The following is a 26,903-nucleotide window of genomic DNA, read 5'->3' as shown; positions in this document are numbered from 1 at the left end:
CCATTTCTTTCAGAACTGTTTTAAGGAGGGGTTGATTACATTTCTGCAGGTTATTAGATAAAAGCTAAATACATTACACTTTCAACAAACTATCTCATAATTTAAGATTTAAAGGGCATGCATTTATTTAAACAGTCCAACCACTGCTACAGAGTTGAATTGTAGGTCAAATTTCATTTTAAAATGCTTTCTAGCAGATGTTCTCTGATTGTTTGTGAGACAGTCTCTCAGGAAAAATAGGACCATAAATGATTGCGAGTCTCATCTGGATTTGGTGGATACAAAAAGTTTCTCTTCTGATGTCATACCAAACCTTTAATATCAGGAAAATGGAAGTTTGATTGGTGAAAAGACACTCAAGAGATGAATAGAAATTCTTATTATTCTGCAATACAGTTGGCTTAGCGTGCTGGTGATCTAAGTCAAGGGAACTACTTGGAGCTTGCCTTTTTACAACGTAGTTTTCAAGCGTTGCCATAAGTTGAAGTCAGTTCACTGTACATGAGGCACTAACCCCCTGCTCTTTGCAACGTGACCATGAGTCAAAGACGCCGAGCTCTTGGAGACAGGAGGAGACTTTAACTGGCTTGCTGAACTGTTACAAGATCCTGTGACAAGACCAGTGTTCAGGCTAGTTGCTATTGTTTGGATTGGTGTGATGCGAGAGCCTAAAACCCCAGCCGACACGGGGGTCCATCGCTTGTGAAATTGCTCGGAGCAAGGATCGCTGCCTTCCCCAGAGAGCTTGCTCACTGAACAGAAAGAGTCGAGCAGGGAAGGCGGCAGTGCAGCGGTGATGTGAGTTGCTCAGGGTTGCAGAGTGGGTCTGTGGCAGACCCAGGAGCAGCCGCTCGGAGGACCTGGGCTCTCCTCTTGGCAACTGATTTTGCCGACGACATCAGACAGCTAGTTTCCATCTCAGGTTTCATGACCCAGCTCCCACGCAGTACCCAGCAGACCAGACTGCCTCTCTGTTTGTCAAGCTCCCTTCCTTTTCCTACTGTGTCCAGAGCTGTAGCTCAGATCTGACTTTTGTACACTGCAGACCAGTAATTAAATATTTATTATTGGCCCCATATACTTCATTTTTTTTTGTGAGATTGCCCTTCCCTCTTTGTGTTTCCCTCCCAAAAGACCTCTCTCTCAGAACAAAAAGTTGGGTTTAGTTTCCTCCTCCTTTTTTGGAGGAGCCACTCAATTCTGAAATACCTTTACTTCATGAGAACATTTGATCATTTGTGGATTTGGAAAAGATCCCTTTTCTTTCTGAGTCTCAGGGGCCAGCTATTAAAAATGAGGTTGTGGCTCTTTATACATTTTTTTTTCAGGGAAAGCCAAGCTGAAATAGCTGCCTAGGATGAAATACTGAGAGCTGTTGATTTTCTTTGGCTTCTGTTAGTATGGCATTCACTACCTTGAAGGACAGACCTTGTCTTGTGTACAATCAAATTCTAACTACTCACTTTTAATTCATTTTTAATTCCTAGAAGAAATAGTATAGTTGGAAAATCTGAATATTACTGTGATGTCTCAGATTTTATTTACCAGATCTCTTCTCTTCTGTACAGCTGGAAAATTACAGAAGGGCAATGTGTGTATTTTTTCCTGATCCCCAAAAGCATAGTGGTAGCACCCTCTATTTCTGAACAGTTATATTGCAAAGTGAAGGGGAGCCTTGATGCTTTGGGGCAGAGGGAGTCCTAACCAGTGGGTTACTATGGCAGATGTAAAGGCTGTTGGGATGCACTGAACCAGTCTGTAGTTCAATGTGAAGAGGACAGAAGAGTTTTGATTATAAGAGAACTCGTCTTTTAAGACTGTGAGGATTTTAATGGGACCACCCTTTTAACACCCAGACTGTGTCACCTCAAATTTGGGTTCTTCCCACTTCTTCTCTCCCTCCTTCCCTTCCCCAGCATCTTATCTCTGCAAAAACAGTTATACTGGCCCACTGTGGTGGCTGGTAGGTCTGTCAGAGAACAGTTGCATAACTAAAAAAAATAGGTGGGATCGAACTGAAATAGCATTCTCAAGTTTGCAGGCAGCAGGCCTGTGGTTTGGGCTCAGGTTAGCTGGTGTGCAGCTCCACCAAAGAGGCTCAGATCTTAGCAGGATGCTGTGCACTGCTGATGGAAAACACTGCCTAATTTGTGCTAAAGTATTTGGAAGCAATAACCTTGTATGTGTGCGGCTTCTCTCTGCTTGAGTAACATGAAGCCTCAACACGCTGTGCCCTTCGGTCTTTCCACTGCCATACGAACGATACAGCCTGCTTCTTGAGCAGGCTCGACCTAAAGTTCCCCAAAAGAAATCTGACTTGTTCCTTGTTCTCTTGCTGCACCAGTTTTGTAGCAACGTCATTTCACTGATTTCAGAGCAGTTACTTCTTTTTTTTATTATTATTTTAACCATGGAATGAGAGGAGGACCAGGCTCTGCCACCAGGGCTCTGCAGCACAGCATCCCAAGAGTTGCAAGCACAAAAACAACACACACACGCGCACACGCACATGCATACACACACAAAATCAATGTGGATAAAATTAGTGGTAAAGTCAGGAGGATGGACTGGTTTACACTTTGTACACTGTGACACCTTAACTCTATGTTTATGTTGTGTTACTCTTTTCTGTGTTTCCAGATAACCAAGTTGAAAATTGACAGCAACCCTTTTGCTAAAGGATTCCGGGACTCTTCCAGACTTACTGATATCGAGAGGTAATGGGGACTTTCTGTTTACTTTCCATGCAGATAAGATAAAGAGAAGAGAGAGTTTGTAGGAAAAGCATCCTTTCAACTCCCAAGAAGCTGCGCATTTTAATGTTATCTTGTTGCATATAGTAAGCCTCCTCCACCTCCTTTAAAAATACTTACAAACTTTATAAAGAAAGAGCTGTTTTGAGTTTTGACATCTGTTTCAGCTGAGGCTGATATATTCATCTTCCTGATGGAGCTTCTTGAAGGCGGAGAGGGTCAGTTTTACAACTTCAGAATGAAAAGCTTTTTTCTTATCATGCTATTTAATCCTACTGAAGGCTGTGAATTGGGTCTCTGGGAAACAAGGACTGTGGTCCTGTGAAAAACATCTTTATAGCTGTCCACTGCTCCACAGAGTGGGAAAGAGAGAGGGGAGCTTCCCAAAATACCCTTCGGCAGTCCCAGACACTGAAGTCAGCAACTACTGTCACCAGGACAATCCCATATCTCCCACTCGGCTGACAAAGATGCCATCTTTGTTTCACTGAAATTGTACAGCATTAGGCAAAAGCTTTATCTGGAAACTGTGGGGTTTTGTGTTATAGCTCATTACAAGCAACTGCTGCCATAGGGACTGAAGCATTAACCTGCAGTTGGGTAGGAAATAAACTTCAGTCTCTTGGTATCCCTCCAGTGCATCAAAATTTTACGATACTGTGTCAAATGCTTTGGCAAATGAAGCAAATTAAGCTGTCTGAATCCTCTAGGCTGGAAACGAATTTGATGGAGATGGATATAGCACATCCAAATTTTCCTGTAAGAACATGATCATGAAAGAAAATTTGGAGAGGTTGAAACCCTCCAGGCTTTTATGTGTGGATATCCAGATGTCTCTATGATTCATCTTTCATGGGTGCATATAGGGGACAAGCTGCTAATATTCAAACAGCTAGAGAAAGTCTTTACAGCGTTTCAAAAGTACATCAGTCCCAAGCAAGTTTATGGCTGGGAAATAGCAATGTGTTTTATACCTTACTAGTTACTGGATTATTAGTGATCTGTTGAATAACTGGGTGAAAGAACAGTTATTTTGTGAAAAAAAAGCTTGCAGACAACAGTGTATGCTTACAGTGTTGTTGAAAGTTGCTTTGTAAGGGAAAGTCTTAGTCGAAAATGAAGCAAACCCGAGTAGATTTAATTGAAATAACATAACCTGGCATCCTGGCAGAGTACTAAGGCAAACCAAGGTCCAGAGATTAGGTTTGTGTGCAGAAAATAGTCAAAAAAAAACCTGTAGGAAGAGAAGGGATCTTGATTTTCACACTTGAGTTTCCTTAATGTACAGATAGGCACCATCTAATGACACAGCTTTGCAAGGGCTAAGAGAGTCTGAATAGATAAGGTGAGAGAAAAACTTAGTTACCTCTGTGCAGATGAACTGACTATCATGGTGCTGGACGTGAAGGGAATTTTTCCAGAGGACATTTTATTATAACAGCACATGGCATGAAGTCAGAAATGCTGAGCTTAAACCACAGTGCCCTTTTGTTTATTGATAAGTGTAAGAACAGAGCCCGAGACAGTCTGCCTAGCCCAGGCATGAATGTTGCCACGAAAGATAAGGTATCCAAGTGTGAAACTTACAATAAATACAAGAAAGGGAATGTGAAAAGTATGTAAACCACATTAAAACCTGATTTTGAAACTCCAAGTTTGGGTCAGGTCTATTTTGGCTTAAATAAGAAAGTCTAGCTCTTATTAGGGACCAACTGTATTTAAAAAAAAACCCCGAACTGTTGCACAATGCATCAAGTAACAAGATAGTAAAAGTGTGACACACAAAAGGGCTGGTAAGAGTCTATGAATTTCATTTTTCCTCTCCTGACTTATCTGGAACAGTCCAGACATACTAAGGGTTTTATTCAGGCCCAGCATTAAAATATTCAGACACATGAGAATATCAAGTCAGGTAGCATTGCTCTCTCAGAGTCCCATTGCTATATTTCCTCAGCAGCATTGGTTTTATAGATTTCATCATAGCACCAGAAAAAATGTTTAAATAAATCTCATATAAACCAAAAGAAATAACAAAGCGAGATACAACAGCAGGAAGAGTTTTCTGTTTTATGTCCACTGAGGCATGCATTACATTGTGAATGTAATCCATTGAATAGTACTGCATGACTCCAGCATGGTCTGCTTGGAAACTTAGTAGGTTCAGTAGGTCGGCTTGCTGACAAAAATATTTCTTTGTCTGGGAATAGTACGCAGTACAAATGCACATTTGCACAGCTCTTGAAAATGAATATTTTACTAGAAACTGTGCGTATAGCTTCCATGTAGTATTTCCTAAGCAGCCTGACACACAGTGTGTGCATGCGTAATCTACGGTATTGTGTGGCAATCTTAATGGTCTTCTGTAAAGCTTCCTGTGATGTTAGGGCTGAGAGAGCAGTCATTTATTGCAAGTTCCAGCTTTGCAGAATGACCTAAGTAGTGTGAAAGTGTACAGAGCTTTGTATTTCATTTCCAGGTATTTAAGCCTGCTTTTTCCTAAACAGCCTTTGGGGAGGGAAACAAATCAGATCAATTGATCTTTAGAGACCTAAAGAAATTAAATTAGTCTGGAGTCAGTTACTGCACTAAACCATCCAGTAATTGGATTGCTCCTTGTAACTGATTGAAAACAGCCTCTATCTGTAACAATATAGGGAGTTTTTCTTTATAGTAGATCTGAGAGAAAAACACATCTTTTTATGACATGATGACAGAAATTGCACTTTTTTAACCTAATTGAATATGATTTTATAAATATGTGACTTTAACGATTTCAGGCTTCCGAGTCTAGATTTACGATCCTTCTGTAGGAAATTCAAACTGCAAATGCCTTTAGGATTAAATCTGTTTGCATTATATTTATTGGAGTTAAAATAATATGTGTAAAGGTAGTGAAGTCTACAAAATGGTAAAGGAGTTAGGCGACTGCAAGTTATTAAAGTTCTTACGTTTCCTTTTGTTCCTGTCCGAATACTGTAGAATAGTTTCCTCATACTCAGAGCTAATTATGCAAATTTTTTAACTATTGAAAAAATCTTAGGTGTTTTTGGTATATATCAAATTTTCAGTAGAATGTGAGGCTTCTTCTACAATCAACTCTTTCCATATGTTATGTGTGGTAATCTATTTATATTAACAGGACAGACTTTATCTAGGGCTACTGTGTTTAGAGAAGTTGATGATTCACCTTTTGATCTCTTTATGTTGTATTTACATTTCTTCTACTATAAAAAGGCTCCTACAGCAGTTGTGATTGAAGAACTGAATATTTAGTAGAAATTATTAGAATATGGAACTTGACATAGTGTGGTGTTGACTACAAAATGCCAAACACTCTGACATAGATGCTTTTGAGAGTGATCTGTTTTAATGGTAACCTTTGTAAAGAAGACTCTAATGCAGGTTTTATAAAATTAGCAATTCACTCTGGAGAGAAGTTTTAAGCTTTATGCTTCTGTTTAAGGAAAAACTGACAAACCTATAAAATATGCCAGATCAGAGTGCAATAGATTCATTTTTTATCTAGTGCTTGAATTTATCCTTTGGATTGCAGTGAAGAGTTAGACTTTGAAAAATAAATAAATAAATATATAAACCCATAACAGTTAAATATATGTGAACAATCCAAAAACCCCATGATTTCTTCAAGAATGCGAGTCAACAGATCTACTGCATCATAAAATAATGTTCAATCAAGAATTGACAGATCATAATCATATTCTGAATATAGTTTTTCAATTTGATTCAGCGTTCAATAGGTGAGTTCATCGGATGGACCTGTAACTGTTACAGAGAACTAAGGAAGTATACTCATCTGTCCAAGTCCCATAAATGCATCTGGGAGGTAGATGCATACTTTAAGAGGAAATATCTTAGGTAATGGAAAAGTACAGTCTGCACACCACAATAATTTTTAAGCAGAGAAAGGAAGGACTGGGGGATGGGGGAAGTACGTAAGAGAAAACTGTAACACAGCATCCCAACTGGATTTGCATGGTAATCAGATTCTGAATTTTCCCCTGAGGAACTTCATGTCTGAAATGTGGAAATATGTTGTAGTGAATTATAAGGCTGTAAATGAAATGGATGCTAATGCCCGGATATGAGTACTGCCCTGTTGAAGTAGCAGTCAAAGCCATGTGCTTAATTCTGTGCTGTCAGCAGCAGTCCTCATTCTCATCCCTTTCCTGCTTGCCCCATGGCAGCAGCTTTCCTCCCTGCTCTTGCTGCTTCCTACTGGTCCAGAAGAACTTTTCTGCGTCTTGAAACTGCCCTACCAACAACCAGAAATATATACTCTCTAGGACCTACTTCCATATCCATCAAGTAGGGCTTTGCTGTAGTTTTCCTCCAAGTGAAACTCGACAGCTGACCTTTTATCCCTCGCTAGTTCTCAGTCTGTAGATGTCAATGATCAGCCATGGGAGATCATCTCAAATGTTTAAGCTGAGAGAAGTCCTGAGTTTAGGGAGAGATGCCAGCGATTCAGGTGCCTGAACGTCTGTAGCTGCTGCCATTCCAGATGCCCTGTGGTTAGTACAGCCTCCAGCTGCTGATACTCCAAACGGGTAGACAAATTGTCTGTAGTTTCTTCCAACTCCTCCTTATTAGCTGGACAACTTTTTCCCCAGCAGAAATCCCTCCATTCCAGCTAAAACCTCTTCAGTTCCCAAACTTTTAATCACCCTAGGTCATTCTTCACAGAGGTTTGATTTTCTATTAGCTTGTCCTTGAGCAAAATGGTATGAAGTTTTATTTTGCTAGTGTTTTCCACTTGCTTCATGCAGGTGTAGTGTGTGCAAAAGGGGACAGGACAATATCAGGTCAGATCTACAGTTTCCAGCATTGGGGAAATCTCCTGAGGATTTTCCCCAGTCCCAGTTTCACAGCACTGTCCATGTCCTTTGCCTGACGAACAGAAAGAATTGGTTGTATTCACTGGGTGAAATGGAGCTTGGTGATGTTATGTTACTGTAGTGTCACTGTATTTGGGGAGAAAAAGTTGCAGAGAAAGAGCTTTAATATGCATTTGTAGGTGTGTGCTTTCGGGAAAATGAGAAAAGAGAAATATAATCTCGTCTCTTTTCTTGTTCTGTAAATCATCTTTCTCATCTCTACAAAGATAGCTGTTTTTCTTTCTTTTTTTCGGTAGTTAGAGAAGTGGGGGAGATATATTTAATAATCTCATACTCCACTTGTTCTTTCTCCTGCAGTCTTCTAAATCTAGATTTCTGATTTCCCTTATTTCTTAAAATTTGATGGACTCTGGTTCTTAGCTAGTAGCAACTGGTCCAATTCTAACCCAGTCAGTGGACCAGTGCTAGTTTTTTGACTGAAGATTTGGTTTATACAGTATCAGAGCTGAACTATGTTCCTAATGTCAGTCTGTAATATAATATACCCATATAAGAACAAGTATATGTAACATATTAATCTGTGTCTGTATCTGTGCTTGTGCATGCGTAAAGTAACAGCTATAAGCCACAGGAACATGAAGGCTGAGTGATATATGAACAGCAGTTTTGACAGATTTGTTGTTCACTCCTAGCTGCTGTTATGGAAACATATTTGTTCCTCCTACTTGTTTTTTGGACTTCTTTTTAGCACTTGCATCTTGGACAAATTAGTCATCTTTCCCTTAAAATGTTCTACTACAGTGTGACTTCCGACAAGTTTATTTTTGTGCCTTCTCAGCCCATTTATTCCATCTGTCTTCACCTCACCTCACTTCTGATGTCTTCTGTTATCTGGGCTTTCTTCCAAACATACTAACTGGCAGCTATAAAAAAAGGAAACCTTTGAAATGCAGAACTAAAGAAGTCATTCAGGCTGCAAACTGATAATTCATACACTTTATATCCTGTTCTGTATTTTTCTTTGTGTAGAACTGAATGGCCAAGCAAAACATGGTTGCCAGTTTTATTATTTTACCTCTATTAATCTTTTTCTTTTTAACATTGCCTTTCTTAAAAAGCAAATGACAAAAAACCACATTTGATTCCTGTTGATTCTGCGAACAGGGAGAAGATTCTGAGAATATTATTCCATTTTTGCTTATCTATCACTTAGGTAGTACGGGCAAATAGAGAAAATACTAACGAGTTGCTCTAAAACCACTACTCTAAAATTTGTACCCCTTGTAGCTATTCCTATATGAGACAGAAACTTTATCCAGAGGATATAAATTTAGAGTGCCCGGCTCTGGAACCTGCTCTCTCTCACTTCAGGCTGTCTTTCGCCCTTTGTCTTCATTAGGTGTTGGCGCAGGCTCGCAGTGGAATGGATGGCTCGTATAATATCAGCTCCATTGTCTTTGGAGCCATGGGATGGGTCTAACATGGGCAGTGCCATCAGGCTAGTTCTGGATTAGCTTTTCTAAAGCCTTTTGCCAAAACTAAGTATGTTTACCTCAAGTCTCCTCAGCACAAAGGGAGAAGGTAGACATCTTGTCTCCATCCCCTGGGTGATCTCTCTATCAAATTCAGGAAAATCCAGAGCTGCAGGTGCGTGCAAGCCCGTAATGGCCTCTGTACTGATGGTCTGTCACACTTAGGTGGGCCATCTTCCATGTCAGTGGGGCTCCTCAGGGGCCACAGAGTCTATTATGGTCACGCGCTTCAAAATCAGAGTCATAGTGGTCAGCGGACTGGCAAATGCATGGCTGAAAAGGAATAACAGCAGAAAAAATGATTAGAAGGGGCATCAACAAAATGCCTGCTTCCACCTACAAAGCAGCATTCTTCTTTCATCTTGATTGACCATCCTGCTCAGGGTAATCATGGACCTTACTCTCTGCTGCGAGAATTTCTGTAATTTGGGGTTGACAGCAAGAAGTAAGTGTCCTCACACAAGGCCTTGCTCCTCAGCTGCTTCCTAAATCACCTCCATGTTTTTTGTTACCTCTCCGTTCATATCCAGTACGAGGGAAAGATCTTGGATTTAGTTTGTAAAGTATTAGTGAATTATTTATCAGCCATGTCAGAGTCTTCCTGTCTATATTTGATCCTCTGAGACTGCTCAGTATGTCCAAGGCAGTGTTACTAAACAAGGCCAAAGACTCAGCCTGTAGCTGCAAGAGAGAGAACATCCTTTGCTGAGAGTTTAACTTTGGAATCAGTTATCAGCAGGGACAAGACTGAACTGTTCAGTCAAGAGGTTAATACCTGCAGAATGGCAAGGGGCTGTCTATGTACCATAAAGCTTGCTAAAAGATAAATTCTACCAGTCCTTCACTTCCTTGGATTATCGGTCCAAAACTTACTGATTTCTTTCTTACACAAAGCAGAGAAGCACTTTGTTCATAGTAAGCAAAGGTTTATTAAAAGGGCTGGGCTCAAGGTGTGCTTCTGTCGTAATGCATGTCATTGGGATCAACCTACGCTCCTTTCCCATGTTACCTCCCCTCACATTTATCCTGTCTCAGCATCTTCTCTTAGGGTGTGATAGCCAATAATTGCTTAGATTTTCCCTTTCCATTTGGCAAATGACTCCTTCTTCTCTATCTCAGATAGCTTTAGCCCCTAACTTGCTATTTTCCAGCCTGTCATCTGCTACTATTATCCTGTTGTACATATAACACAGCTTAATCATAGTAATATATTATGCCTGTGCATGTGTGTTTTTTCCCCTCTGGGTATTTACAAGATAACTGTGAGTTAAAAAGCAGTCTGGAAGGATGACAAAGGTTGGGAGACCACACAAAAGAATTTGACAGATAGAAGATATCTTTCTTCTACCCAGCTGACAGCTTTTGATCTCTCAAACCCAAATTTATCACTAACTTGTTGCTAATAGAAGACATTGTAGAGTTCTAAGATGCATTAAAAAGTAAAAATCATTACGTCTAAGTATTAGATAACAAGTGACTGATCACAAACTGAACTGAGTAACAGAAATTGTGCATTGAGTAACTTGAAATCACTTTGCCCTTCAGCCAATTTAGTATCAATCAAGTCTAAAGAAACTAGAAGAAAGCATTAAAAATTCCATCAAATCCTATTTTTATTCCTACTTTTCATTTTATATATATATATTTTTTTAATTGAGAAGAATCATAGTATGGCAAATAATGATTTCTAGTTCAGTAATTTATAAAATTTTCTATGGAAATGCTTTGAAGCATATTGAGATATGAGTGGTCTTGCTATAAATTATATCGATTTGTTGAAGATGTTTTGTATAGAGAACTATAAAGCTGCAAGTTTTCTTATTATTTGGGAGGAGAAAGAGGGGGTATTGATGGCACTATATTCTGGGTGTCATAAGTAGATCACAGTTTTAGAAACAGAATTTTCAGGAAGATTTTGACCTTTAAGTGCTTTTGGCTCAGGTTGAGAAAAGGGTTTAAGCAGCATGCTACATTCCAGGTTGCTGGCTTTGTTCCTACATTTTAAACTACTACCTCAGGTTAACTAGATTTCAATAGAACTTAAATCTTCTTGGTAAAGTTCTACTTCATCATACAGGTCTGTTTTGGAGCAAGTCCTGAGGCACTTCCATCTTCAAAGGATACAGGAGGTTGAGCTCCTCTTTTCCACCTAAGCCTACTTGTTTCCACAGACTAGATTAGTTGCCAAACTGTCTTCTTCAAGATCACTGGGTGGTGTTCTCTGAGCATGAAATATTTGTGCACAGTGCAGAGGCCTCCACCTCTTTCCTTTGAGTCACAGAGGCAACTGAAGCTTATCCTTTATTTCAGTAGTTAGGTCACTTATCCAGGGTTGGGGAGACCTAAACTCAGACTTGAGCTCCTGTTTTGCTAGGTGGAAGGAACAGTGCTTAGTGGGAGAACTCAGACATGTGCTTAATATGTGGATAAAACACACCACTTTTGGCTTTTCTTTGTTTCCTTCTGGCACACAGAGATGTTTTCTGCTCAGCCTTTCATGTTTTGCTGGTTTGTTTGGAGGTATATATGCAGCACATGTAGGTAGAAAGGAAATTATGCACATGAAAGCTGTGGATATTGCTGTAGAGATCAGGTACAAAATCCTGGTGTGAATCTAAGTGCTTTGCACACATGATATGAATCACAGCTTTAACCTCTAAAATGAAAAATTAGTAGGCATGTGGTGATAATAGCTTAAACTACCAACATAGTCAGGCTGGATAAGCACATTTAGTTCTGAATTTTAAATCTGAGCTGCACAAAACTACCTGCTCTTCTGAAATCAGTTGCTTTCTCTGATCTTAGTTTCCTCTTTCAAACTGTTCCCTATGCCATAAAAATCTTTGCTTCTTGCACCAATATGTGAAATTAATCTTCTAAAATCTTTAGCATACTACCTGAAAAATTACAATATTAAAAATATATAAGTAAGCCTACCGCATAGTTTCCTATTTTCAAACTTTTCAGATTCAGGGTTCACTAAGAAGTCATCTCTCTTTTCTCTTTAAAAGAAGACAACCATTTTGAATAATAAAGTTCTCCATCTAGCATAAAACCCACCTGGAAAGAAATTAGTCTGCAATAATTGCGGGCATTTGATTTATTTTAAATCTCTGTAGGTAATTCAAATGTAAATTTATTGGAGTGAATTTATCCCGAAACCTCCATTGGATCCAATGAGGTTAGAGATGAATTTGGCCCACCACACTGGAACTAGAGCCTGCATTGTTTCTGTTACATCAGGATATTATTATATGCTGTAATGTCTACCATTATAAGGAGACTGTTAGTAGAAATAAAGACATTAGAGACAATATAGACAATAACTTGAATCACATTTATTTTTCAGACCTTTAAAGATTAGTAATTCTTTAGCTATGAATATGACCAGCTATATGACATAGGCTGTACAACAGTGGTCTAATTCATTATTCTGTTATTCTGTACTCATATGAGACAGTCTTTTTAGTTAAGTAAAATTCTTTGCATTTCACATTGTGCTTCAAAAAAAAAAGGTTTCAAGAAGCATTCAATACATAATGTAAACAATGCCATCTGTCTTTTTCTTTGTAAAATCTTCTTCAAGATAGCCCCGATATGCCTACTGTTTTCAATCACTTAAAAGGCAGTAATTCAATTATATCATCCTCTGTGTAGGAACTGCCATTGCTTTCAGTCCACTTCCAATCCTGACACAAGTAAATCACTTTGATAAGATCCCCTTTTTATTTATTTATTTTTTTTTTTTGAGGAGACTAGCATAAGTAATGATGCCAGTGATAGACCAAGGACAAAATGACTATAATGGGCTTTTTGTAGGAAAGGAAAACATGTGCCACTGTGATTTATTGTGTTACTTGAAAAATGTTTTTCCTTGGAATTTCTGCAACAGCCACACTCTCATAGTGAAAGGCATTTAACAAATACAACTCGCCAAATGGTGAGCTCAAACCAACCCTTCACTGAGCAGCAGATTTAGACAGCTATCTCTACCTAGTTTTGTTAAATGGGAACAAAAGGTCAAAGCCATTTTGGAAATGTGCCTAGGTCAGATTCATCTTTGGTATAATGCCACCTACTTTTACATAGAAACATGCCAGGAATATATATGGTTGGATCTTCCTTACAAACTGCTATGGCTTATCATGCAGATATGGCTTTCTTCTATTTAAAAATTGTTTGAGTGACTTCAGTGCTTTATGCCCCTGGAGAGGTATGGGCCTGGCAGATACTTTTAACCTCCCAGAATAGATACTGCACGAGATCTGTAGTATCTGTAGACTTCCTGTTATGAATTGGCCTAAGTCCTGATGGGGAGAGAATATGTTTAGAGGTGAACTGTCTCTGGACACATTTATCTCTGGCCCCTCATTTCAGAAGAATGAGAGAGTGCCACATGGGGTGGTCATATGTGACGCAAAAGCTTGCTCAAAGGGAGTTTTCCCTTTGAACACAGACTGGCCACTGAGCACAAATATTTACAATGTACATGTTTTATGCCTGCCTCTTCAAACGTGTGAGGAGTGCTAGTCTTATATTTTCCACCTGAAACCATATTTGGGAAATGCAGTGAGAGGTTTGCACTCATTTGTTTGTTGAAGAGGTAGTACTATGCGGGTAAGAAGTGATCACCAGTGATAAAACATCCCAGGTCAAGTTTGGGGCTTCCAGCAACATGCTCTGATGTAACCCTTTTGTTAAATAATTTTGAAGAAAAAAATCTATGTGAGAAAACTACAATCAGGACAGGAAGAAGGCAGCATATTCATTAGTTTTAACTTAATGAATTATTTTCCTTTTCCAGAGTCCAAACTTCCAGTGCCTCTTTTAGGCCAATCATAGAGTGATCATCTGGCTTACTCTCTGAAACAGACAGGAGGCTGCTTAGGAAATTATTGATATGGTGTTTTCTTCCATAGAGAAAGTGTGGAGAGCCTTATCCAGAAGCATTCCTATGCCCGATCCCCCATTCGAACCTATGGAGGAGAAGATGATCTAGGAGATGAGAGTCAGGCAACACAAAGCAGAGGTAGGAAAATCTTCTCATTAGCTAAACCACTCTGACCAAGTTATACCTGAGAAAAAGAAGGACCACAGCCAGTACTGTGGCATCCTGAAACATTTCTCTGGTGTGTGCCTCTGGCATAAGGTGCTGTAACAGTGAAGGATACCTGTTCCTGTGTGGCCCTTCTGCACATCAGATATGCCTACAGCACTGGAGCAGGTGGCTGGTTCAGGAGGCAGCTCTGGAGATGCTTATACAGCTTTTGCCAAGAGACAAGAACTCGCTCTGCTTCCTCTTCAAGCTGGCTGAAAAACAGGCATCTTCATTAATGTAGTGCTGAGTACAAGCTAACACTCCCCATCCCTTGGCAGGGCTTACTAGTTGGAGCTTAGCACCACCTGTGAAATACCATGTGGATGTGCCTTTTGTTGCCCCTCCAGCCTACTGCCAACAGAGGGCTTGGTTCTAGCCACCTTCAACCAGCCTGTGGTTACCCTGATTTACCTCTACAGAAATAAAAATCCATAGAAGCCTTTGAAAATTGACCTTTATTATTTTATCTCATGTCTTCAGAAGCTGTCTTTCTTACTTGGGTATTTCATCCCAAATGATTTAGGTTTATCTACTTTAGCAATCACAGAACTAATGACAGTGTAGAGCTTGTTTTCCATGGGAATGCTTGCAGGACAGACTGCATCTGCCATAATTTGCCACTGGAAATAGACCTCAAACCCGTTCTGAGGGATTGCTGACTATCATAAACTTATGTTGTGTTATACTCTGCATGTTGACTTCATGACCTGCCTGATATGCAACAGCTACTTGAGGTAAAACAGTTCTATCCGCCTTCCGACTGGCAGTGCCCTTGTCTTGTCCTCTAGCTTCATACAGTGTTGCTAAGATAAGAGCATTATTTCTGGTCATAAGCTCTTTGCACTTGTGCAGGGAAAACACGCTTATTTTTAACCATGAGTTGCTCTTCAACAAAATGTGATTAGTTGGGCTTGTTCATACATGTCTATTCTAAGACTAGTTCCTTTAGTTTGTAGAGTTTCTGGAACAACATGTTAGCTGGTACAATGCCACCCTTTCAAACACTTCTGAGGGATTACTTCACTTTACGTCAGCTTAGATCCTTGGCCAGTTATTGTTGAAGACGATGTCAAATTTTCCCGTGCCAGAGGTGCTCAGAGCAAGGCCCCTTACTTCTGTATAGCAAATGAAAGTTTATCACTGCTAATTATTTCTAATTACTTCAACACCCCTCCAGGGCATTCTCATCTCAGCCATTTTCAGCCATCTAAAGATGGAAGTGGCTAGACTTCAGTAGAGTATCACAGGAAGCGTGTTTCCAAGGGGATTAGCAAATAGGAAACATATACATCAAATTAAAACTTCTTAATTCATATTGTATGGGTTCCTGTGACAGGAGTAGCCATTTGGAATTAAGCCAAATGTAAAACTTCTAGTCAAATACAGATTCGCATCCAGCCTTCCTTATAGTGCAATAATAGTCACATATTCCTGAATTTGTGAAGGATTTTGCCACTAGTATGGTGACATCCTTATTGTTTGGGTGTGGATCCTAATTTCCCAGCAGTTAAGATTTGGTTCAGTGGTAGGGTCAGAATTTCATTCAAGCCCATTTCTACTGCTAAATTAACACAATTTTAATTCCTCTTACTGAACCATTTTACTTATTTCATTAAGCAGAGGAGGAACTAATAGAATTCCTTCATCTCTTTCTGATTTGAGAATCCCTTCCTGAAGAGACTAATGATTTTTTTTGTCATAGCTTACATTTTTTTTGTTGCTATTATAGTTTTGTTTTGAGTAGTTGGTTATTAGTTAACACATCATTCTGATAAACTTTCCTTCACATATAGATGTTTGCATATACTTTCTTTTCACAGGTTGAATGAACCTTTCTTTCAGAATCAGATCTATGAAATTAATATCCATAATAATAATCACAAATTTTGTTGACTGTAAATATTTTTAAATATTGGCTTACATTTATACTTTGACAGAGTCCTGCCTGTAAATTTATTTCTTCAAGTAAGAAACATTTTTCTCAATGGAAGGTGTTGGACAATAAAGAAAATAGAGATGCGACATGAGTTGAATTGTTGTTTAATCATACTAAAAAATAAGAGATAATTAATTGAATTTTGTAGTATTCAGCATGCCTAGAAATCAGACATCTGTTGATAACAAGATGCATAGAAAAACTGTAGAGAGGAAGGGCAACATCTTCATCAGATTTTTGAAAATGACTATAATTATTAAAACAAATTATTCATTAGCTTCCCCCAAAGTTTACTGTCAAAATAAAATAAATTATTATCTATAATTTAAAACCACCATTGTTGCTTCTTTTCTGAAATCGTCAGAGAAAATGTATTTTAAAGAGCAGAAGATTTGTGCAAAGAGGAATTTTTGCAACTTTTCAGATTATAAAAGCTACCAAAGAAACCACTGATTAGATCAAAGTGTATATTTACCTTGGGAGCATGTTTCTCATATTTTAGTTTATTTCACATAAAAAACAGCATTTCTTCCTATGATTCATTATTACTGTTTTTTATTAGAGCACTGTATGCAGATAAAAAATAACAAATGTGCTGACATATTAGAGTTTTTTTAGTCTAAATTTTGGAAAAGCTAATTTTAGTTAGAAGATTGAGTGTTAGCAAGATTTCATTGGGAAAAAAGCTCTTGCATTGCAAATTACATTTTTTACCTTTTTACCAGACTGAAATTTTAGAAAAATGTAATCAATTCTGCTTAAGATTTGATGTAAAAACCTACAAGCCTGTCATCGAAACAGAGACGTAATGAACTGAAATTCACTATCAGAGTAGATGCTTGAATGTTTCATGCCAGCACTGAAATGTAATTTGTACATCTATTCACAGACTGACAACTCTGCAGAACAAAATTATATGGTGATTTTATTAGGAGCTACGTAAAATCAATGTGCAAAGCTGATTTTACTGTTCAAACCACTGCAATTAGCTTCTTAAAAAATAAATTTGTCTAAGATACAGGGATGAAAGAGAACAACTGGCAATTAATAATGTAAAAAAAGACATAAGGAGAAATATGTACTTGCACTGATAACTTGTCATAAAGATCAGCCTTGCTGTGAAAGACTTCCTCCTTCTTTGCTATTTTAAAAGCTTTGTGTGTTGCAGTGCGTATGTGAGGAACTCCTTCTCTTTGTTTGCAGGATCAGCTTTTACAACATCCGATAACCTATCCCTCAGTTCCTGGGTCTCCTCCTCAACCAGTTTTCCTGGATTTCAGCATCCACAGTCTTTGAGTGCCCTGGGTACCAGCACTGCATCCATAGCTACACCAATTCCTCACCCAATCCAAGGATCTCTGCCTCCATACAGCCGCTTGGGAATGCCTCTTACACCTTCAGCTATTGCCAGCTCAATGCAAGGTAGTGGCCCCACTTTCCCTTCCTTCCACATGCCGAGGTACCACCATTATTTTCAGCAGGGTCCTTACGCAGCTATCCAGGGACTGCGTCACTCCTCCGCAGTGATGACGCCATTTGTATGACTGATGTAAGACAAGAGAAACATGAGATTTGAAATGCGCAAGTTCGGTATGAAAAATATAAGGGACCTTCCTGAAAAGCCTTTGGCAAGAAAGCGCCGAACTCATAACAAACCAGCTAATAAAATGCATTATGGATATAGATTCCTCCATTGAGGGATCTCGAGAAGAGGGCATGCATCGTGGAGCCACTCACAGATCTATGTGTAACCCAACTGAAATGGATCTCAGAGTTCCCAGGATTTTTAATGGCATGCAGGTTGTTCCAAAGATGCATTATGCCTTACGGAAAGAGATTGTGTTTATGCAGCAGTGTACAAATTAATTGTGTATAGGTCTTTTTTTCATGTGCTAAAAGAATTCTGAAAAAGGCAATACTCTTATTCATCTTCATCTCTTCTTGTGACTAATGAGTGTCAATACAGAAAATGTATTGCTGTAGCTTTGAGCATGTTTTAGGCTATCTCAGCATACATTTGCTGGGAAGGGGACAAGGTGGAGAAAGCCACTGTCCTTTTTAGAAGACTGGCTTATATTCACCAAGAGCAGTATTTCATAGTTACTACTATAATCCCAAAGAGGAAGTTATTAAAAAGGCTTTCTTTCTTTCTTTCTTTCTTTCTTTCTTTCTTTCTTTCCTTCACAAAGCTTTATCTGTTTGAAAAAGAACTGTGTACAGGACTGTAGCAGTAATGATGTATTCTCTTCTTCAGTCTAAAAATAAGCCTGTCGCATACCCTAAGAGGAGCAATTAAACAGTCTGTTAGGTATGATGAAGGAAGGTGCTGATTTTGGAAAATCTGTTACTTAAACTTAGGAATCCCAAAGTTATCAAATCCTTAAATCAAAGCTTTCATTTGTTGCTGCACTTGCCACTGAAGACCTGTGTCCAGCTGCAAATACCAAGGTAACAGAATGTCAGGCTATTGTTTTACTCTGTAGATATAATCAATGGAGTGGTGTAAGATGAATGATACTGGAGTATTGTGTACTTCTGATTTTCTTGAGATGGTCACACCTGTTGTTAGGCAAGCTGCTTGGCCAGGCAAATGAAGGTTGTCTTCTCTGCTTTTTCATGTCCCAGTGGAATGGTGGAGGTTTTGTGTAAAAATATCAGTGCAGAACTTTGCTCTTATTTTTTTTTTATTTATATCTACATTTTGAGTCAGTAATCAGGAATTCATTTCATTCAAAGAACAGTCCACACTTTTGAGTATGTTTTGTCCGATGCAACAGAGGAACCATGCTTAGCATCATCAGAAAAAATGACCTCTCTGCAGAGAGCTAGCATGAATCCTTTGCACTTTTGAAAAGAGTACCAGTGAGATGCCGGTTTTCTGCCTGGCAGGAGCTGGGATTTCACTGTAAATAAGAAGTCAACAGAGACAGAGTTGCTGTGTATAGTTTCATCCAAGTTATAGAAGAGGCTTAATGACCTCAATTCTCACACTCTACTAATATTAAAAAAACAAGCAATACGATCTCATACAATAAAGATCTGTGTAGAGATAGAACAGAATGGAAAACAGACTTTGGCACTATTCTCCTCTACTTTTTACCAATGTGTGTCAGTATCATATGGTAGCAGGGAGAATGCAAGACACTGAGTCGCCTACCTCGCATCTCAGTACAGTGAAAGACGAGCCACACATCTTTTTTTCAGCTCGTTTCCTTATCTTACCCAATCATACATAGCTATGACACCCTCCCAGACTTTTCCCAGTTCTTACTGTGATCCAGTACATGCATCCCAATGATAAGGGCCATCTTTGTGTATTTCATAGTAGTTGAATTTAAAATCTTGTGAAACTGGCCATTTTGAGCATCTCAGCTATCTGCAGTATTAGCCTAATTTCCATTTACTCATTGTTGGACAAAAAAAAAAAAAAAAGAAAAAAAAAGAAAAGAAAAGAAAAGAAACTTAAGGCAGTTTGCAATGACAAGCAGGTGAACAATGACAAGCAATAAAACCCTTCATAGTTTCTGGATCCTGAGTTACTGCAAGGAGTTCCATATAATGAGCCAGTTCATATAAGGAGCCAAGCTCTGCAGTACTTAAATGGCTTAGAATTAAATGCTGAATTTGGCTTGATGTATCTAAACATTACATTTTGCTCTAGGCAATCACATCTGAAAAATGCATGTTGCAAAGGGCACTCCTTGTGCCTACTCATGACCTGTTTTGATATAAAGAATCCTAGTTTTCAGGAAATCAGATGATACTGGCCCCACAAGAAAATAACTCTTTAAATACCTAGATGATTCCACATAAATAAGAATTTCAGGGATGATCAGGAAGGAAATTTTAATCCCTGTCCTTCAGTTGCTTGACTTCTGAGAGGTAAGTATAGCTGTATTTGTCTTTCTTAGGTAAGATCTCATGATGACTTTCACTAAAGTCTGTGGGGAAATGCTATTTTGTTCATCACATCTGTTTCCTTCTGCAGATCTATTAAATTATCTGGGGTTGCAAGAGATGCAGTTAGGTTCAGAATTCAAGCCAGTGACTTTAATATTGATACTTATATCAAAAAAAAGGTCAAGTAAGCAAGCAGCTTTCAGACAACTCCAGAAATCTTTGGAATAGGTACGCCATCTTAGATAAGCTTTAGAAATTATATAAAACCTGCTCACATAGCGACCTACTCTCCCTTCATGAAGCATGTTGAAAAAAAATAACTATACCACTTTAGCTCTTTTCTAGACCTTGACCTGTAAATATCAGTATTTGGCACAAATTCATCCAATACCATTTTGGAGAAAATTCTGGCTTTTCCTGAAACAATGAAGCTAGCATTTGATACTATCATTTACAAAGATATTAAATGAAAGACAAGTGCTTTTCACTAGGAATGAAATATGATGCATAGCTGAAAAATATGGCTGTAGACTCTCCCTGTATAAAAGCATGAGAGGCCAACTTATCCAAATTCTCTGTAATGAGATTCATATTATAGTCCACCAAGGGCTATAAATCCACAGACTGATTTTGCCAATGAGATCAAGTCTCTGTTGGGGTGCTTATTGCTCCCTGTGCTGTTCTCTGACCTACACTACTCCCCCATGGTGTCCCTTGTATCAGAAACCCACTGGCTTCCCCACTGCTGCAGAATCACAGGCAGGTTCCAAGCAGAACCATCATCAGGGGAACGAGGGCAGCTTCTGAGAGCCTTCCCCAGGAATAAGGTTAATAGGTATGTCCAGTTTGCTGCTCCTCTTCTTTGTCCTCACAATTCAGTCTCCAAAACCAGTTAACAGAGTTTACCTGGAAGGATTTAAATGCACAGATACCACAGAGCACGTGCCAGGAAAGTTGTGCCGCCTTGGGGAATTTCTGCTCCCTGTCCCTCTCAGCTTCCTATGGGCAGTGGGCAGCATGTGAGTGATTCGAGGGATAAAATTCCTGCCCTGCTGAAGTCAGTGGTAATTTTCTTATCTGTAATGGATACAGGATTTAATCCAACTTTCTTATCTAGAAATGAAGCCCAGCTGTATGGATTGTGCTTGTGGAGATACCAGCCATGTTCTACAGGAAAGATTACAAACCAATGCTACACCTTTAGCATTGATTTCACAATTGGAAGAAAAGGAATGTAAATTTGTTATTAATCACTTAAAGAATGAAATTAATTTGCCTAAAACAATCTGTACTATTTTGACAATAACTCAGTAATTTATTTAAGGAGTTGCTCTAATGCTGTCATAATTATATCACTTTCAGTACAGAACATCTGTTGCTGGTGGACAGTCTAGGAATGCCAAAAATAATCTAGAGTTTATTTTCCAATATAATTCACATTTTATATCCCATGTGAAGTGCTCTTCACCTTTATGAGCTTTCTTGGCTCAGCAAACTGGTGCTGTTTTGTGTTGTTTTTTTAAGAAGGGTGGAGAGAACATGCCTGAATATGCTTTTCAAAGAGAATGATAAGATTATCCTCCAAAGTGTTATGAATGCATTTGGGTGTTTTTTGGATTACCCTTTTATCCATAGATAGTCAAGAGCCTCAGGTCTTTTATCCAACAAAAGCATCCCAAAGACTAACAGAACTGACTTAGATGCATTTGTCTATTTTTTTTCCCTATATTTGGAGCCCTGAGAGAAGCTAGATATTTAAAACATTTTAAATTTGGCTGTTTGATTTGCAGTATTACTTTATATGGCTTGAGGGTCTGTCGAAGATACAAATTCAGTTCCACTGGTTTCAGTTGTACTCTTCTAGGTATAAACTGACAAACAAGCATACACCAAGTGCATAATAATGCAGAATTAAGGAGTGCTTTTTTAATGAGAATGCTTCTTTATGAGTTCACGGATAATTGTGTAATAACAGCACAGTCTACAAAATGTAATAGGAAATCTTCCCCCAGAAGGCTTTAAGCATGGTGGCTGTGACACTGCGTAAGAAGATGTTGCAGCTTCCAACATCCAGCAAACACTAACTAGCATTTGAAAATTATCCTCTTTTAAACTGAAAATGTTTGGGTTGGGTTATGCACTGTATCTTCTTTATGTTTGTGTGTCTATTACATGGAAAGAGAAATACCAATGAAAATCATTGTGGAAACTTTCCAAAACTGGTAGTTAATGTAAATTGTGCTAATTTACCTATAAGCAGAAAAACAACAGCGAGATCAATGTAGCATGCACAGCTCATTAGCTGGGAGGCAGTTTTGGCCACAGTCCTTATGCTGATCATCTGCAGAGGAATAACATTCACTCATTCTAAGATTTTTTTTTATTTTTGGTGAGTTCTTACTATCACTATTCCTACCTGAGGTGGGTTTTTTTCCAATAACCACATACTTGCTGGCCAGAGGATTTAGATATACTCTGTGACAAACTGTTCTTGAATATAGCCTCCAATTTATAAAATGACAATTTCTTTTCCTTTATTTTGCCGTTTAAAAGAAAACCAAGCAGTGATTTAAGTAAACTCTCAAGTAACTTTCTATGATAGTTTAAGGACAGAAAATACAGTTTGCTGTATTTTACCTTTAGCACATTTAAACAATCTTTTCTTTTTTTATTGTACCTTCAGAAACAGGAGGAAAGATTTTGTTTAAAAATAAGGAAGGTAAAAACTGGATGTAACCTCTTTAACAGAATGTACCACAGTTCTGCTGTTTGCTGTGTTGACTTTGTTGTTTAAAATGCATTGCGTGAGCACATTCACCATGTACTGAAGTGTGTGTTTGTGTGTACGGGGTGGGGATGGGGGAAAATCTTTTTATGGAAAAAGAAGTTATGAACATAAACTATGAAGCAACATCTAATGAAAAGTTTCTTTTTAAGTGCAATATATTTATTTCTGCTAGAAAAATAATATCAACATTATGTAATATTTGAAGCATTAAATGTTATTTGTAAACAGCTTAAAATTATATATATATATCACAAAACCTGTACAGAAGTGCAAATGTGTGGATATTCAGTTTCTTTCATTAAAATATTGGGTGTTTTGATATATCATTCTTATTAAGCCAAAACTTTCTCCTTCTTTTGTTCTTTCTCTAACCAAGTCACTTTGTGTAATGAAACCAGTGATGGATTTCTCTGAGAACACACAAAATCAAGAAGAGCTGCTCACTGCAAAAGGTGGCCTAAATCTTGGATTCATATGGAGTGACAGTTATATTGTAATTAAGTGTAACTGGAGCTTGTGCATTGTTACACAAATAATTTTTCAAAGTGTTTTGCAGCCATATTCATATTCAGACAGTCCTCAAAATTGCTTTTTTTTTTCACAGGAGTACAAATAAGAGTTTGAAATTTGGGGTTCCCAGGATGACCAAGATAATGATCGCAGGCCTAGGAAAAACAGCCTAAGAAAAAAGAGGAAAGGAATTGTGTTTGTTTAGTCTGGAGAAGTGAAGATTATGGGAAGACACAGAAAGGTTTTTGAATCTATGAAGAATGTAAAGATGTAAGGAGTAAATTATTCTACATATCTCTTGTGGACTTTTAATAGGCTTAGATTTTGTTTGTATTTTAATAGGCTTAAGTTAGGGAGACTTATGTGAGACATCTAAGATATGCAAAGAAGAGGAGTAATGAAGCAAAACACAAGATTGCTTAGGGAAGTTAAGGAGCAATTTCCATCACTAGAAATCTTTAAGAACAAATTCAATGTGTATTTGTGTGTATTTGTTAAGAACAATGTGAGCAGAGCTAATGTTGCCTTGGGACAAACAAATGATCTACTAAAGTGATTTCCAACTTTCTGTGAGAGCTATTCCTTTTAGCACCTTTTGACAAAAGGAATCCTCAGATTCCTCTTAAGGGTAGTCTTTACACACCTGCTAATTTATCCTCAAATTGAGATCAGCTGTTCGGTTTCAGCAGCTAGTTCACAACAGCGGTTGGCTTATGGAGCAACTTGATGTTATAGAAGAGCGCAAGGTCCCATCAAACAGTTGTAGCATTGCCTTATTTTGGTTTCTGTCTGAGAATGTAAACCAGGAGAGAGCAGCCTGAGAGCAGTCAAATACACTTTTCACTATGCTGAGTTACAACCAAGCATTACTGTATCCTTTTACATTCGGAATATTTGAAAATGAAGACAGCTCAGTGAGTTAACAATGGTATATGGTGTCTTTTGTTATATTTTAATGTCTGCTTGGTAGCAAAAAACCCTTCTATTTATTCTCTCATGGATATTCAGTGCTCTGAAAGTCTTTTGTATAACCTCAGGCTGGGAGGCTTTTTTGAATGCAAGATAAACTAATTGTGCTTTCTGGCACTTTCCCGAATCAAGGATACTGGTTGTACGCTTGTCAAGTTATAATTATGCCAATAGCCTCATTAAAATCAGTAGACTTGCTCACTTAAATCATTGCTTAAGTATTTCACTGACTCTGCAACTAAACCCTCTGTGCTTTGTGGAGTCAAGACTTTTGGGAACAAATTGTCCATGCAACAAACACCTTTATTGACAGTAGTAAATGAAGACTCCAATTATAGAGAAACTAGAAGATTAAATAAAGCAAAGCTCCTGAATTGCCTCACAGCAGAATTACTCTGAAAAGACTGATAAATAGTAGTGGTGACTGTAGGTTGGGTCTTATGTGTCACATTTAGTGAACAGACTTGTATCCAAATCACCTATCCTGGAGTGCAGAAAATGAGAGTAATTTTTCTAAATTTACTGTGTAGAAACACATTGATTTAATGGCATGCCAGCCACTGAGAAGTAAATGATACTTTGAATCACAAGTAGAAAAAAATTACATAAAAATGTTTAGATTATACAGCTTCTGTTCATTAATTGTATTTAGCAATAATCAGTAATGACAATTCTATCTAAGAAAAAGGATTTAAGTTGTCAGTGGTCTGATGCCGAATATCCTTGTTAAAGCCAATTATTGATAAGCAGTGTTGGTCAGTGAGGCTCCAGAAAGGAGTTCTTCTGGAGGAACTACCCTCTCTGATGATATCTGGAGGAACTAACATCCTGTGGGAATGCCTACCAGAAAAGTTTATCAGTGAGGTTGGTTTATTTATTTATTTGAAAAGTAGGATGATAACTTTTTTCAATCCAGAGTGTATTAGATATCTGGTCACTGCATTTTTAGGCATCTTTTAGGACTTATATGTTGGAAAATAGACTTAACATAGAGACTGCACTAACTTGTTTCATCTTGATCTAGTGTTGAATTAAAATCAGGCAACCATGCTGGATGGCTCTTTTTGATTTATTAGTTGACTTTGAAATGTTTTTACTCTAATTGTGAAGCCTGCCAGGGACATGTGCTGTTATTTTTGAGTGACTCCAGATTTTTGTGTCCTAGAGAATCTCCTAGTTCTGAGCCAAGGTTTGGCTAACTTCATGAGTATTTGCTTCAAATTTCTGTTGCCCTCCTGTGTTTGGGGCAAGGTGATTAGCAGAAACAGTGGTCACACAAATAATAGTGGTTCAGATATGCAGAAGACACTCCACTTGCTTTTCATCTGTTTTAATTCAGTCAGCTACTGTAAAGGACTAGGTCAAAAAATAAGATTAAAGAAGGGCAAAACCTGCCACTGAATCCATAATTGATGACATTTAGGAAAAATAACCCCCCTCCCCCCCCCCCAAAAAAAGGCAGAAGTAATAGAGTTCTTTGAGCACTTACAACTTTTCTCTATTTAGATGCTTAACTTATGCTCAGGTGTCCCTAGAGGGATGAAGTATGTATCATACATTTTGTGCCTTTCCCAGAAATCTATAATCTTGTCTTTCAGAGGCAATCCATTCGTATACTTTTTGACGCCTCAGATTAGAGTTACTGATGTACTTTTTACATGGGCCTCTGTCTTAAGGCATCCTAAAATGTCAAGAAAGCAATAATATAAAATCACAGAAATTCATGAACTCTTCCAATTAAAGTCTGCACTAGCTTACAGTCAGCTTTTAGGGACAACACATAATATAACTTTAACTATAAAATCCTGAATTGTTTGGGTGTTTGTCATCAGAATCTAATCTGTCTGTCTCTCTCCTTGAGTTATCAGAGAGCTGGAATGAGCTGTGATTCTTAAACTGATTGTTTCTGTTTAACAGGAACTGCTGGAAGTGGCTATGGTCAGTGAGGGGCCTTCCCATAAGGAGACAGTCCTCCTCCACTTCTGTCAGTACCTGCAGTTTTTTTGTATATTTTCAAGACACAAAGTCTATTGAGCTTCATTGATGTTCTCTAGTGTGAAAAGTGAGTGTTGGAGACAAGCTTTTTTCATCTTTCTTTTCCTCCACATCTTAGTCATGTTTGATGCATAGTCACGTACGAGTCTATTATTATTGCTTCCCCTGCTCTTCAAAGATTCCAAGGCAGCCAAAAGAGGAATCAATTTTTGTCCAGATGCAAACCATTGGTTGTAAAATTTGCATCGATAATACTTGAACGAATACCTAGGGCTTTGGAATGGCAAATTTCAGTTACCTTCCTCTGAATGTTGTAGCTTTTAGACTTGAGACACCCGTAATGCTACTTGGCTTCAATGATGTTACAGATAAGTTAGTAGTACTCAGGAGATTTATCAGCCTGACTTTATTTAATCATTCCCATTTTCTGTTAACATAGTCACCCCAAGCAGTGCATTTCCAAAGGATGATTAGATTGTTTCAGATGGTTAAAGTCTTTGTCCTTCCTTGCTCTTTCATTTTACATTGCACCAGGAACATCACACATTTTGGTATGCACACATAAA

General features: G+C 38.2%; 1 protein-coding gene across 3 annotated transcripts in view; it reads left to right on the top strand.

Annotated features, from left to right (window-relative positions):
- Positions 1-25,392, top strand: part of TBX20 (T-box transcription factor 20) — a 41,631-nt gene extending 16,239 nt beyond the window's left edge. Inside the window, exons 6-9 of one of the 3 annotated variants that reach the window (XM_062569552.1) lie at positions 2,641-2,717; positions 14,061-14,170; positions 17,379-17,597; positions 23,468-25,392. In XM_062569552.1, the coding sequence (XP_062425536.1) occupies positions 2,641-2,717; positions 14,061-14,170; positions 17,379-17,597; positions 23,468-23,487 (426 nt within the window). In that variant the 3' untranslated portion in view covers positions 23,488-25,392. Of the gene's footprint in view, positions 1-2,640; positions 2,718-14,060; positions 14,171-17,378; positions 23,207-23,467 lie in introns of those variants that run through there. The other 2 variants (XM_062569550.1, XM_062569553.1) reach the window with 2 other exon arrangements.
- Positions 25,393-26,903: the final 1,511 nt, after the last annotated feature.

The sequence above is a fragment of the Rhea pennata genome, chromosome 2, assembly GCF_028389875.1.
Source record: "Rhea pennata isolate bPtePen1 chromosome 2, bPtePen1.pri, whole genome shotgun sequence".
Classification (NCBI taxonomy): domain Eukaryota; kingdom Metazoa; phylum Chordata; class Aves; order Rheiformes; family Rheidae; genus Rhea; species Rhea pennata.
This window is presented reverse-complemented; position numbering and strand designations above follow the sequence as displayed.